The sequence below is a fragment of the Enhydra lutris genome, unplaced genomic scaffold (assembly GCF_002288905.1).
Source record: "Enhydra lutris kenyoni isolate GAN:26980312 unplaced genomic scaffold, ASM228890v2 scaffoldscaffold11, whole genome shotgun sequence".
NCBI lineage: Eukaryota > Metazoa > Chordata > Mammalia > Carnivora > Mustelidae > Enhydra > Enhydra lutris.
This window is the reverse complement of record NW_019154095.1, coordinates 7,035,587-7,051,274: the sequence shown is the minus strand read 5'-3', so window position 1 is coordinate 7,051,274 and position 15,688 is coordinate 7,035,587. Positions and strand designations below refer to the sequence as shown.

The 15,688-nt window shown below is 41.4% G+C and overlaps 1 protein-coding gene across 1 annotated transcript; it reads right to left on the bottom strand.

Moving 5' to 3' along the window:
* Positions 1 to 278: 278 nt before the first annotated feature.
* Positions 279 to 6,646, bottom strand: LOC111144387 (beta-defensin 130-like). The gene is made up of 2 exons (XM_022498662.1): positions 6,589 to 6,646; positions 279 to 460 (listed from the first exon to the last, which is right to left on the bottom strand). Exons 1-2 carry the CDS (start codon positions 6,644 to 6,646, stop codon positions 279 to 281), a joined length of 240 nt encoding a protein of 79 aa, XP_022354370.1.
* Between the last annotated feature and the right edge of the window lie 9,042 nt (positions 6,647 to 15,688).

Sequence of the window (15,688 nt, the reverse complement as noted above, 5' to 3'; positions counted from 1 at the left end):
TGGTCAGACACAACCTACCGCTGGTCCATATCCTTCAGTTTTTACCCATTTAAAGTTTCTGTCTTTATCATTTTCCAGAAATGTTCTCTACCCTGAGGGTCCGAGATTCCCCTGTCACGTAGTTGCGTCTTGCGCATGAAGAAGAAACTCCCTGGGGACAAGTACATGCGGATTTGGAACATTTATTTCCCAAGGGAGACACTCAAGGTGGGTTAAAAAGGGCTTTGCAAATTGTATCTGGGTGTTCTGGAGTTCAAAGGGCTTCCAACTTGTTCCCACTAAGGATATTTTGTTCTGGGAGCCGGTGTTGGGTAGGGAAGGAGCACCCACCACTTCCTACAACACTTTTTCTCGTCATTGCATTCAGCAGTGGTATTGTCCGTGGCGGTGCAGCCTCCATCCTTGCACACCCCTTTCAAAAGGACACACTGTTTCTGCCCTGAAATAACACCAGGCCTTGCTGCACAGAAAGAGAGTTGACATCATTAAATCACCAGCAGATTAAGTGGCTGTCAAATTATCAGTCACGCACCCAGAGCAATAAATGTACGGAAGGATGGCCTTGGGATAGAAGGGATGGTGTTTCCTATATGAAAAGATCAGGCATTTCAGCAAAAGGGGCGCCTTTTGTGGGGAGGAGGGCTAAGAGTGCAGGACATCTTGGAGGGGGCAGGCTGATTTCGAGAGGCTTGGAGAGAGTTGTCCTCATCCGGGGCATTTGCATTTTGTGAAATGTTGGCTCGATTTGTTGTTGCCACCAGGACTGGGGAGGCATCCTTGGTATTTAGGGGGTAAAGCACGAGGTTCCTGGATTTCCTACTTCGTGACCTGTCCTGCCCCAAATGCCGATACCTTCACTGAGAAGCACTATTTTGAAGGAAGGATCCGTCCTTCCATGGCCCTGTCTGTGCTGATCGCCCATCCATGCTGACGGCATCTCTGTCCCAGGGAACGTGTCTGGCACCTCTTCCAGAGACTTTCCTGATCCTATAGCGTCCGCCTTACCTAATTCCCCATCACAGGACTAGGCAAACAACACACTTTCTGTGTTGTCCAATGCCACTTATCTGTCGATACAGGAAAGAATTTCTTTCAAAAGCTGAAAAGCATTTTTCCTTAAATGTAGCTGTTTTCCTTATTGATTTGGCCACTGAGAAGCACGGAACTGAGTGCGCCTCGAGGGGGTAGCTTCCTTTAGTCTCGGGGTCCTGCCACTAGCCTTTCAGGCATAACGAGGCTTCCTCCTTTCCCCTGTGGATCCTGGCGGATGTCACATAAGAGACACGCTCTCTTCACGTCCGTTAATAGAGGTCAGTCCCCTAACTGTCCTGTTAGCCCGCCCGTGTCTCCTGCTGTCTTTGCTTCCCGTAACATACTGGGCCTGGCTTCTTTGCTGCCTGACTTCTTTGTCTTAACTCCTCGTTTGACCCCCTTTGTGCCTCTGAACCTTTTTTTTTTTTTTTGGTATATGAATCAGCTTCTTGCAATTCTTTCTGCGTTCTGTAGGAAAATAACAGCCAAATAAACCAACACAGCCTTTTGTAACCGAATTTTCAGAATGTGTGTGGGACTGCTCTAGCCTTGCTAGAGGATCCAGCCCGGTGCCGGCTGGGGTCCCGCACCCCCAGGCCGCAGGCTGGCCTTCCATAAACTCCGGGTCTCCAGGCAACAAGAGAATGGCCTCAGGCAAGGCCTTGTGGCGCTGTCTCTGCTGGGCCACTTCTGGAGGATAAATTGTCCTCCGGGGAGAGAACTGAAGTTCTCACTAGACAGCTGTGCGAGGCCCGGGCCGTGCCACCCCATCTCCCCAGAGCACAGGCTCATGGTCTGCTGCATGGGGGTCCTGTTGGTGGCTTAGTCTCCCCGGGATAACTTTGTCCAGGCGCTCTGTGTAACACATGGGGCCATTTTCAGGTTCCTAACAACACTAAAATCAGAAGTTCTTGGTACAGGGAAAGACGTAGTGAGAGGCAGCAGGGTGGTCTTTCATGCGTGGTACTGGAAAGTTCAACTTCCTGATACGGTCCGTGGTCTAGGGCAGCACCACTCTCTCTTCTTGGCAGATGCCTCTCCCTTGAATCAACAGGCTCGACCAATTCATCCTTCCAGGGATGTGCTCTCTACTGAATCCAAAGCTTGATTTAAGAAGGTGTTACCTGAACCAAAGCCCAAGAGTTATACCCTCCCTTCTAAGAATGAGTGGGACGTATGTTTCTGTGCAGGCATAGAAGGTAATATTAAATTATGTGGTTCATAAGAAAGGGCATTTCTTCCCAGATACTGACACTTATTTTCACTCACTGGCATAATGTAAGATATACAGAGCAACTGGAGAGAATGATCTAATAGATTTCAGAATTGATAGGATATTAGTGTGACCTAATGGTTGTATCACATGCAATGGGAGAAGGGATACATGTTTAATCATTGCTGTTGGGAAAAGAAGATGTAGACCCTTACTTCGTATGGCATCACAGCATAAATTTCCATAGATGAAATGGGGAAAACATAGAATCACACTAAAATAAGAGAAATACATTTAACCTCAAAAAGGACATGATTTTCTCAGCATAAGAACTTATTGAGTTATTAGCTGTTCTATTTCTTCTAGTGGAGGGGGTGGGGAGCAGGGTTTGGATGGGGTGGGCTCTTCCTGGACCTTTATCAGCTAAGAAAGAGATTGGCAATTTTCTTTTCTGTAGGTAACATAGAGTTCAAGCTGTCTTCTGCTCCCGTCCAATATGTCTGTTTAAATAGTATGTTATTCTCCAGAGTCAGTATAAGAAGAATGCTATAAATTGTCTTACTTCTCAGGGGGTTAATCAATCAATTTAAGAGTTCCACCATTTTGGGGCACCTGGGTGATCCAGTCAGTTAATCGTCCAGCTGGTGGTTTTGGCTCAGGTCATGCTATTATGGGTAGTGGGATGGAGACCCGGGTCAAGCTCCACGCTCATCAAATGTCTACTTGAGATTCTCTGTATCCCTTCTCTTAGCCTGCCCCTCCCCCCAAATAATTAAATAAATAAATCTTTTAAAGAAAAGCATTATGCTGTTCTAACCTCTTTATGCCCCTACTCTCAAGCAGATATGTGTGTATGTGTGTGTGTATAATTGTATGTGCAAAATACGTGTATATATTCTTTCCTAAGATGTCACGGATTCTTTTCGAGAGACACATGACGATCTATGCTCAGGTAGTGATCAGGTAACATTCCTTGGACTATAGGTGGGTAAACCAACATTTTCCTGTTTGGATTATGTAGTTTCTTTGGAGAAATTTTCTCCATGAAAACAGTGACCTTTTTTATTTGATTTTTTGAAACAATTTTATTTATGCATCTGACAGAGAGAGCACAGTCTGAGCCTGATCCTGACTTAAAGAATGGACAGAGAGCTAGACCAGGCTTATTTACCATTAGATCACCGGAATTATAAGATGGAAAAGTTGGGAATTTTTACTTCCTAATTCTTAACATTTGTTCTTTATACATTTTCTCTATTTTCACACAGTTGCTAGTGGTTTCTCAGGCTTAATTCCATGTGTTTACCTCAAAAGATGATTCTCCCAAGGTTAGAAAAGAAGGAAGCTTCTGTAAATTTCAAACCAACTTCAGCAATGGAACCAGGAAGAGAGACTCTGAGGACAGGACAGTTGAAATGATGAAACAGAAGCCAGATGTGTTAGGGACATGTCAAGTTTGCAGCCTGTCAGGAATCCATAGATAAGCCTAGTTTGTGTGCATAAATCAAGAGCCCCTGTGTGATTTAGGTACTAGTAATGTCTATTACTAGAAATTTATATATAGACTTTACATACTCATATATAAAGTCTGATTGTCTTGCCCTCCTTGTTCTTAAAATGCCCACCCCGCCCCCACAGAATTAGCTTTGGTTACAGCTTCTACCTTCGCATGATTCCATGAAATGCCTGGCACATTTTCTAGTATGAACTAGTGCTAGTTTGTACCCAACTAGCATGGCGGCCTTCTTGCAGTTCCTGTGCTCTCTTCTCCAACAGCAACACTGGACCGGCATCTTCCTTTGCCAGCAGTGTTGACTGCTTCTCGAAAGGGATCCATCAACTAACGCTTATCTTTCTGTTTGGGTCTCAAAAGGCATGCCTCAGGGAAGTCTCTGACATTGCCAACAAGACAATGACCACATGTTAGGGGCACTCATAGTATTCTGTTCCTGTCCATTGTGCTTATTAAACTTTATAATTATATATTAATTTGTGTAATAATTTGACCAATGTCTGTCTTTCCTTTGTTTCCCACCGTATTCCAGGTGTTTGTGAAAGACCCAGCGTGAGAACAACAGGAGGGCTCAGTCAGTCTTTGTTGCCATTGAACGCAGTAAGGTACTCTGACCCCACACACATTCTCTCTCCTGTTTCTTCTAAAACCTCTTGGCTTCAGTCTGTTTGAGACTGTCTGGTATCCCCCCACTATATTATTTTGGATGCACTATTCTATTTGTTAGTATCGCGTCTTGTCATTATTGTATTAACTTCTCTAAATGTCAGGCCTAGGTTTCCTAGAATCCTATTTTACCAGAAATCGTTTCTGGCCTTTGCTTTAGGACAGCCTCTTTCTCAATGTTCTTCCTTCACTATGACAACCATTGCTGTGTCCATTTCCCCACTAGATCGGTGGGTTTTGGCTAAAATCTACTTCAAGGAGATCTATTCCTTGTTAACTTTTTTTAAAAAAGACCCAGCTGGTAACATGGGCTGTGACTTGGGGGAGCAGACAGTGATTTATGTCGGGCTGACTTTAGCTCAGATGGTGGAGGGCTAGCATAAGCAAAACCTATTCTCTCATCAACTCTGCAGCCATAATTTTCTTGTGGCAAATGCTTTCAGAATGGATAGCAGTTTATCTGATTTTAAGGAACACAGATCAGAAGAATCTAAAGATTGGATTAATAGTCCAAAAATAATGGCAGAACATTTAGCCCATTTGACATGCTTACCTCAAACAGTGAAGGAAAGAATTTGGAGGTTAGTGAAATAAAATGTTTCATAGACATTGTATCTTCTAAAAGAGGAAACATAGGAATCTGCTTAGATTCCTCAGTATTTAGTTAGGAGATTTTGAGGTAAAAACTCTGAGAGAAATCAGGATTACCATTTTATGGGCATATCCACACCTGTACATCGATGGAACCAAAACTGACCCAGATTAAAGATGGTTCTAGCTGCCTTGTTGCCACTACCTGTGTGACCTCAGCAAAATCATATTCTTTATGTAGACCTGGATTCTCTTATCTGTAAAATTAAAGAATTAGCCATTAAATCGCCTTCCAATTTTAAGGCATGATGATTGTATGATTTTACATTAGATGTCACTACAAGTGTGTCTCCCTGCAACTGTGCCTTCTTGTGACAGAACTGAGAATCAAATGAGAATTATGTAAACTCCTTCAGTTGGAGACAACTGTATGTCAGGTAGATCCCAAGATATCCACAGAGTAGGCAAAGATCAAACAAGTGAGTATTGTTGATTATATTTAAAAGAATCTTTGAGATGAACCAACAAAGCAAGAGAGTTATCCAGACCTCATCTGTGTTCAGTGACCACAGACATTATTTCGAGAGATGTGAACATCCCATCATTAACAGTGGGGAGAGGAATTATCAGTTCTTATGAGGATCTGGTTGAACCAGCCCGAAGGTGACCACATTCCGCTTTTCCTTTGAGTCTACATTGTCATATTCAAAGTTCTGAATCATGGGTCCTAAAAATATATATAATTCATATTCTTAAAATGCTTTCTTCGTATTTTTTCCTATGTTTAAACTTTTGCCACTGATGCTTTATTCCACTGTTTATGCTTTTTCCAAATTCCCCTGCTCCCTTTTGCTTAAGGGAGAAGTCCTTTCTTGTGGACTTAATGCAGTCCTTTCTTGTGGAGCTCTATCTTAAGGAGCTAACTTCTGCCCTTCACAAATACTCCTCACCAACAGAGTCGACTTCGCTTCTGTTCACTGGCCAAGCTTGAACCAAAAGCTGCCCTTTGCATGTTCCTTTTTGGAGATCGGGATCTGGTAAAGGCTACTTGATTTGTTTGCTAAGCCTTTTTTTTTTTTTTAAAGATTTTATTTATTTATTTGACAGACAGAGATCACATGTAGGCAGAGAGGCAGGCAGAGAGAGAGAGAGAGAGAGAGAGGAGGAAGCAGGCTCTCCACTGAGCAGAGAGTCCGATGCGGGGCTCGATCCCAGGACCCTGAGATCATGACTCGAGCCGAAGGCAGAGGCTTTAACCCACTGAGCCACCCAGGTGCCCCTTGTTTGCTAAGCCTTAAGTCATATGTCACAGCTTCTCTACCTCTATCTTTATTTGAGCCCCACTTTCTAAGCATTGAGCTCTTGGATCTCATTTTCTGTTGATGGAAATCTTTAGTTTTGCAGTTTTGGCCTCATCAGTTCTAAGGGAGAGGATCATGATGGACTTTGGATTCCCTAAGGCTGAGCATTAGGGTCTGAGTTAAAATGGGCACAGAGCATCCCAGTAGACCTCCTAAGAAACCCACAGTTGTTCACTCTCTCCTAAGAAACCTACAATTATCCACCATCTTACGTTTTGGGATTACAGTCACAAAGAGGAAGAGTACAGAAAGAAGGGAATGGAGTCCCATGGTGGAATGCCCAGTACAAAGGCGAGCGATCGGGGATAGTGGAACACAGGCCCTTTTGTTTACTTCCGGGGAACTGAGGTTCCTTTTGGTCAGTGAAGCTTAACGAGTATGAAAATAAAACAACCTTCATTGGAATATTTCCAAACCCTGGAGTCTCTAAATTTGGTGACAAATTAACCTAATTACAGGAAACTAGATGGTTAACCCTTTACTTTTCCTATGGGATTTCAAATTCCCCAGAGGCCAGTGCCCTTGGCCAATCATCTTTTGAAGGAGGCCAAGAAGTACCGTCAGGTGAATGTAAAGTCTTTATTACCAAAAGTACTCTGACTTGCAAGGGAACTCTTCCATAATATACTCTTTTCCACAATAAGGTTAAAACAATTGCCTAAGGACTGTTTTAAAAATAGGAGAAGAAGTTGCATTTTCAAGTTATTCCTGAAAAAAGAGACTAGTGTCATATGTGTACGATGCTCTTTTTCTTTTTTTTAAGACTTTATGTATTGGGACGCCTGGGTGGCTCAGTTGGTTGGACGACTGCCTTTGGCTCAGGTCATGATCCCGGGGTCCCGGGATCGAGTCCCACATCGGGCTCCCAGCTCCATGGGGAGTCTGCTTCTCCCTCTGACCTTCTCCTTGCTCATGCTCTCTCTCACTGTCTCTCTCTCAAATAAATAAAATCTTTAAAAAAAAAAAAAGACTTTATGTATTTATTTGACAGAGAGATCACAAGTAGGCAGAGAGGCAGGCAGAGAGAGAGGAGGAAGCAGGAAGAAAGCTTCCTGCTGAGCAGAGAGCCCGATGCAGGGCTCGATCCCAGGACCCTGAGATCATGACCCGAGCCGAAGGCAGAGGCTTTAACCCACTGAGCCACCCAGGTGACCCACGTGTATGATGTTCTTAATAGTACCTGGAAGGTAAATAGGCTTAGGTCACACTGAAAAGTAACATTTTCTCATCTATTACTAATCCTTTCTGTTACTGTCCCACATGACAAAGATGGTGAGATCAGGAGAGTTAAAACATCAAAGATCAAGAGCACACTGTTTCTTCAGTAATTTATTGTCCAAAGATTGTATGCACACAGCTTTAGGAGACTTCCCAACCTCTCACCCTGCCCCTCCATGTAGAATCAGTGTATTGAAAATTTAAGAACATGCCTTTGGCCAAGAATCAGTTGACCTAAAACCAGATCTTCTAAAGCTAACTGACCTGCTGATCAATACCTTAATGATACCTTTATCTAAATTATTTTTTCATTTATAAACTTTCATATGTGATACCAGCTTTTGGGGGAGGGATATTTTATATACTTTAATGTCTTCTGTTTTGGCTACTTTTGATCATTTTCATGTTTGTTGTTAATGTGTAATTATTTAATTTTTTTTTAATAACTGACCTATAACATGCCAAGGTTAAAGATGTACAGTGAGTGATTTGATGCCGTTGTGTGTGGCAGTGTGATTACCACTATAGTGTTAGTTAACATCTTTGTCGGGTCACAGTTATCATTTCTTTCTTGTGGTGAGAACTGTTAAGATCCAGTCTCTTCATAACTTTGAAGTTCAAAATACATTGTTACTGACTGTAACCACTATGCTCTGCATTAGATCTCCAGAACATACTTGCTAGATGTAAGTTTGTACCCTTAAATAACATCTCCCCAATTTCCCCAGCCTCCAGCCCCTGGTATCCACCATTTAGTCTGTTGTTGTTGGTTTTTTTTTTCTTTGGTTCAACTATTTTAGATTGCACATGTAAGTGATATCATATAATAATATTTGCCTTTCTCTGACTTAGCTCACTTGGCACAATGCCTTCAAAGTCTATCCATGTTATTGCAGATGGTAGGATTTAATTTTTTCTCATGACTGAATAATAGTTCATTGTATGTATATATACCACATTTTCTTTATCTGTTTACCATTGATGGATACTTAGGTTGCTTCTGTTATCTTGGTGATTGTGAATAATACTGCAATAAACATGGGAGTGCACATATCTCTTCAAATTCCTGTTTTTATTTCCTTTGGATAGATTCCCAGAAGTGGGACTGCTGGATCGTATGGTCTTTCTGTTCTTAATCTTTTGAGCAACTCCACTCTCTCTCCATAGTGGCTAAACAATTTTGCATCCTGCCCCAGTGCACAGGGGTTCCCTTTCCCCCATATCTTCCCAACAACTAGTTATCTCTTGTCTTCTTGATGACAGCCATTGTCACAGGTGTCACAGGTGTCACAAAGAATCTCTCATTGTGGTTTTGATTTGCATTTCCTGATGATTAGTGATGCTGGGGACTTTTCAGGTAGTTGCTGGCCATTTATATGTCTTCTTCAGAAAAATGTCTGCTCACTTTCTCTGCTTATTTTTTCATTTCAAATCGATTGCTTATTTTTTTTTGAGTTGAGTGAGTTTTTTATATATTTATATGCATATGCTTATTAATCCCTTATCTGATATATGGTCTGCAAATATTTTCTCCCATTCCATAAGTTTCCTTTTCATTTTCTTGATTATTTCTTTTGCTATGCAGAGCTCTGTAGTTTAATGTGGTCCTGCTTGTTGATTTTTGCTTTTGCTGCTTGTGTTTTTGGTGTCATATCCAAAAAAGTCACTGCCAAGGTAAATGTCAAGGAGCTTTTCCCTTGTGTTTTCTTTTAGAAATTTTACAGTAACTGGTCTTATCTTTTTTAAGTCCAGTCCATCCTGAGTTAATTTTTGAGTGCTGTAGGATAGGAGTTCAATTTCATTGTTCTCCATGTGGCTGTCCAATTTTCCCAAACCATTTGTTGAAGAGACTGTCATTTCCCAGTTGAATGTTCTTGGCTTCCTTCTCATGTACTGGTTGACTGTATTTCCAGGAGTTTATTTCTGAGCTCTCTATTCTTTTCCATTGGTCTATGTGTCTGTTTTTCTGCCAAAAGTACTTTATTATTTTTTTGGTTTTGACGCTATTATAAATAGAATCATTTTCTTTTTCAGATTTTTGTTGGTGGTGCATGGAAATGCTACTGATTTTTTTTTAAAGATTTTATTTATTTATTTGTTAGAGAGAGAGAGAGAGAGAGAGCATGAGCACAGGCAGACAGAGTGGCAGGCAGAGGCAGAGGGAGAAGCAGGCTCCCTGCTGAGCAAGGAGCCCGATGTGGGACTCGATCCCAGGACGCTGGGATCATGACCTGAGCCGAAGGCAGCCGCTTAACCAACTGAGCCACCCAGGCATCCCGCTACTGATTTTTTTAATGATTTTGTACAACTTTACTGAATTTGCTAACTAGATCTGACAGTTTTTTGGTGGAGTCCTCAGGATTTTCTGTATATAAAATTATGTTATCTGCAAATAGAAATAATTTTACCTGTTCCTTTCCAATTCTGACTGCCTTTTGTTTTTTCTTACCTGATTGCTTTGGCTAGGGCTTCTAGTGTGTGTTGAATATGAATGGAGAAAGTGGGCATCCTTGTCTTGTTCCTGATCTTAGGGGGAAAGCTTGCAACCTTTCATCAGGATGATGTTGTCTGTGGTTTTGTCACATATAGCCTTTATTATGTTGAGGTACTTTCTGTCTATACCTAATTTGTTAAGGGATTTTTTTTTTTCATGAACGGATATAAAATTTTGACAAATGCTCTTTCTGCGACTGTTGAGATGAACATATGATTTTTATCTTTCATTCTACTAATTTGATATGTCATATCTGTTAATTTGCATGTCATGAATCATGCTTGCATCCCAGAGAAAACTCCCATGTGACCATGGTGAATGATCTTTTTAATGTATTGCTGAATTCAATTTGCTAATATTTTATTGAAAATTTTTGTAGCTATTTTCATCAGGGATATTGGCCTATTGACTTCTTTTATTGTAAGGTTATTTTCTGGCTTTGGTATCAGGGTAATGCTGACCTTATCAATGAGTTCGGGACAGTTCCTTCCTCTTTGATTTTTTGGAAGAGTTCAGGAGGATTGTCATTAATTCTTCTTTAAATATTTGTTAAAGTCCACCATTGAAACCATCTGGTTATGGGTTTTCTTCATTTGTTTACTGATTCAGTGTCCTACAAGTAATTGGTTTGTTGAGATTTTCTATTTCTTCCTGAGTTAGTCTTGGCAGGTTGCATGTTTTTAAGAATTTATCCATTTCTTCTAAGTTGTCCAGTTTTAAAGTTGTCATAGTAGACTCTTATGATCCTCTTTATTTCTGTGTTTCCAATTGCAATGTCTCCTCTCATTTATAATTTTGCTGAAAGGTTCTCTCTCTTTTTCCCTTGTTTAGTCTAGTTAAAGCTTTGTCAATTTTATCTTTTCAAAGAAGCCCCTCTCAGTTTGGGTTATCTTTTCTATTATTTTCCTGTTCTCTGTTTATTTATTTATGCCCTAATCTTTATTATGTCCTTCCTTCTGCTAACTTTGGGCTCAGTTTGTTGTTCTTTTTTTAATTCTTTGAGGTATGAAGTTAGATTGTTTATTTCAGTTCTTCCTTGTGTCTTAATATAGATGTTTATTGCTATGAACTTCCTTCTTAGAACTGCTTTTGCCACATTCCAGAAGTTTTCTTGTGTTGTGTCTTCATTTTCTTTCTCTCAAAATAATTTCTAATCTCCTCTTTAATTTCTTCCTCGATCAGACTATTCAAGAGAGTGTTGTTTAGTTTCTGTATTCATCAGTTTTCCTCCTGCTACTCATTTCGAGTTTTATACCATTGTGGTCAGAGAAGATTCTTGGCACGTTTTCAGACTTCTTGAAATTACTCATACTTACTTTTTTTATGGGCTAACATATGGTATGTCAGTAAATGTTCCATGTGCACCTGAGAGAGTGTGTATCCTGCTGTTGTCAGATAAAATGTTCTGTGTATGTCTGTGAGATCCATGTGGTCTGTAGCATTGTTCAAATCCAGTATTTCCATGTTGATTCCCTGTGTGGATAATCTATCTATTGTTAAGAGTGAGGTATTAAAGCCCCAAACTTACTGTTTTACTGTTTATTTCTTCTTTTAGTCCTGTTATTTCTTGCTATATATATTTTGCTATTCTGATGATGAGTGCTTAAATATTTATATCTTTTTGATGGACTGACCTATTTATCATTATATAATGACTTTCTTTGTCTCTTTAAACCATTTTTAGTTTAGAGACTATTATACTTTAGTACCTGTTTCACTAACAAAAAAAAGTGAAGAGGATTTTCACTTTTGCAAAAAAGGCCATTCCTGTACTACTATAGGTCTTTCATAAAAAGAAAGTAGTGTAATGTGACCCTTCAAAAAGAAGGGGTTATTCATTATTTTATGCCATTTTAGCTTATGAAAGTTTTCATAGGAATATTCTATTTTTAGAGAGTGGGGGAAACCTGTAACTTATTTAAAATAGGCAAATTTCTTGAAAAACCCAAACTACCAAAGCTTACTTAAGAAGTTATAGGTAACATGAGCAATCCTCTATTTATTAAAGAAATCTAATGTGCAATTTAAAGCATTTCAGCAAAGAAAATTCAATACCAGATAGTGTCATTGTTAAATGTATTTTTTCAAGCTTTTAAAGAACAAATAATACCAATTTTGCAAAAATATTTCATAAACTAGAATATGAGAGAAGAGTTCCCAACTAATTTTGTTTTTTTGTTTTGTTTTGTTGAGGTCAATTGTATATTAATCCAAAACTGGGCAAAGTCTTTCCAAGAAAATAAAATTTAAAATAGAATACTGTCTCTCATAAATGCAAGTATCATTTATAAAATTTTAGAAAATTTAACCCATCACTGTATCCAGAGGATAATATATTATAATCAAATGGCGTATTTTCTAGGAATACAAGATTGTTAAAACATTCAAAAATTAATATATTTCAGCATATCAACAGACTGAGAAAAGAGAAAACATTTGATCATCTCCCACACGTACAACACTAACAGATGACAACATCAAGGTCCATTTATGATTTAAAAACTCAGCAAACTAGTAAATAAAAAAGGATTTACTAACCTGCTCACAATATCTGTCAAAAATTTTAGGGGTGCCTGGGTAGCTTGGTCATTAAGCATCTGCTTTTGGCTAGGTCATGATCCCAGGGTCCTGGGATTGAGCCCGCATCTGGCAGGCTCCCTTCTCAGTGGGAAGTCTGGTACTTCCTTTCCCAACCCCCCTGCTATGTTCCTGCTCTCGCTGTGTATCTCTCAAATAAATAAATAAAATCTTTAGAAAAAATTTTAAGCAACAATCTTATGTCTGGAGGTTTTATGCAGTGTAGTAAATCTGGCAAAATAAAAAAAACATTTATACAGAGCAGAAGCAAAGAAATAAACTGTCTTTATTCACAGATGATGGTGTCATTTTCTATGTAGAATCTCAAAGTGTACCAAAGAACTACTAGAATAATGAGTGGGTTTAGTAAGTTTGCAGAAAACAGTATATAAGTCAATTATATTTACCTATGCAAGCAATGGACAACTAAAAACTGAAAGTTTCAAAAAACTTGAAATAATTAGGGATAAATCTAACAATATATATGCAAAATTAGCTTCCTGGAAAATACAAAACACTAAAGTAAGGAATTGTAGAAGACCTAAATGAATGGTGGGACATAAAGTATTCACAGAATAGAAGACTGGTTATTGCCCAGATCTCAGTTCTCCCCAGATTGATCTATATATCCAATATAATGCCAACCAAAATCCCAGCACAATTTTATTTTTTTTTTAAGTTGATAACCTGATTGTAAAAATTTTTACTGAAATGCAAAGGTATACAATAGCCAAAACTTGGAAAAAGAAAAAGAATATTGGAAGACTTACAGTATCTATTTTTTTAAAGATTTTATTTATTTATTCGACAGACAGAGATCACAAGTAGGCAGAGAGGCAGGCAGAGAGAGAGGGAGAAGCAGGCTCCCTGCTGAGCAGAGATTTCCCGATGCAGGGCTCGATCCCAGCACCCTGAGATTGTGACCTGAGCTGAAGGCAGAGGCTTTTAACCTGCTGAACCACCCAGGCACCCCTACAGTATCTATTTTTAAAGCTTACAATAAATGTGTAGTATCAAGACTATACTTTTAATGTAAGGATAAACATGTAGATTAATGGGATAGAACAGAGTAAAGAAATAGACCTACAGAAGTGTGACAGACTGTGATTGTCTGAATGCTTGTGTTCCCGCCCCCAATTCATATGTTGAGATCCTACCCCCCCACACCCCCACCCCGCAAGTGATGGTATTAGGACATAGGACCTTTGAGGGGTGATCAGGTCACGAGGCAGGAGCAATTACAGGATTCGTGCCATCCCAGAGAGCGTGCTTGTCCCTTCCATCATGTCAGGATCCAGCGAGACACAGACAGTCTGCAGTCCGGAGAGTGGATCACACCAGAGCTCGAGCATGCTGGCAAATCCATCTGGGGTTTGTCTCCTGAACTGTGAAAAATAAATTTCTGTTATTATAGGGCACCCAGCCAGTGGTATTTTGTCACGGCAACCCAAGCTGACTAGGACAGAAAATGGGTACCAAGACAAGGAAATGCTACTGTGACAAACACCTGGAAATAAGCAACTGGCTTTGGAACTGGTCCCAGGCTGGAGGAGTTTTGAGAAAGCCCACACTGCCCGAAAAGGACCTTTAAAGGTGAGGCAGATGGAAACTCAGGGACAAAAGTGCAGGGAAAGCCTCAGTCTTCCTAGAGAACACGAGTAACCCTGAACAGGATGCTACTAGAAACAGACAGCAGAGGTCGTTCTTGAGGTCTCAGCCGGAAATGAGAAATGTGCTGGAGAAAGAAGGAAAGGCCATCCTTGTTACAAAAGGTGGCACAGAACGGGGCGGGGTCGTGTCTATGTCCCAGCACTCTGCGGGGGGCAGCGGGCCGGGCCTCGGATTTGGCCATCTGGCTGAGGAACTGCCTTGGCCAAGTGTTGCAGGGGTGGCCTGGTTTCTCTCCGCTGCTTCTGTGAAATGCAAAAAGAGAGAAATGTCTTAAAGACAGAATTGTTAACCAGAGAGGAAGCACAACGTGAAAATTTAGAAACTCTCAGCCTACCCTGTTGAACGGAAGGAGAAAGCCTGTTTGGGAGAGAATGCAAAGCTCGTGGCCAAGTCGGAGAAGGAGATGAGTGAGGACCAGAGCACCTCAGCAAAGCTGGGAGCTGTTTCTCAGGACAGTGGGTGATGAGTCAACATCCCCGTGGAAGGCGGGACGCATGTCCTGTGGAAAAATGTCTCCTGAAGGCATTTCAGAGATCACAGTGGCTGTGCCTCCCATCACCTGCCCGGAGTGGAGTGATTTCAAAGAAGGAGCCATCTGCTACCTGGGCGGCCTCGCCCTGTAGGCCCTGTCCCTGCCCTCGTGTAGCCCCAGTCCCAGCTCTAGCAGGTGTCAGAGTGCTGTGTGCTCTGCCTAGCAAAGCTTGGGGGCATGGCTGCCTCCGCCTAGATTCAGAGATGCCCCGGAGAGCTGTGGGCCCCAGAGAGTTATTGCTGCTCTGGAACCGACCCAGAGAGCCCCTATGAGAGCAATGCCTAGCAGAGCCACAGGGGCACAGTGGTCCCTACGACTCCAGACCAGTAGAGGAAGTAGTGCGCATTATAGCCCAGGGGGGCCCTGGGCCTGTGACACCAATGCATGAGAACCCTGGCATGGGCCGTGCCCCCCAGAGACATAATGATAGGGACATCCCAAGAGGTTGGGGGCAGGGATGCTTGAAGCCTTGGAAGCCCAAACCCTGCCCTCATGGGTCTGGAAGTTGGGAATGGCGGTGGGGGGTTTGCAGACTCGTTGTTGAAATCCTGTGTTGGTGGCTGTGAGTCCTGCAACTTCTCTTAATTCTCATCTGCCCCCAGACAATGTGCAGATCCCCTCAGCATTCGGGATGGGTTGAGACAGAAATGGGCCTCTTGGGCAGTGCCCCAAAGCAAGGGGAAGCGGTCACTTACCGCACTCTCAAGAAATCGTAGGTTGAGGGCATCTCCCTCTGTGCTGAGCTCTGCCACCATGAGGCAGGGGGTGACAGGTGACAGGTAAAGTGGAGGTCTTCTTACCCTTTTCCATATGGCTGTTG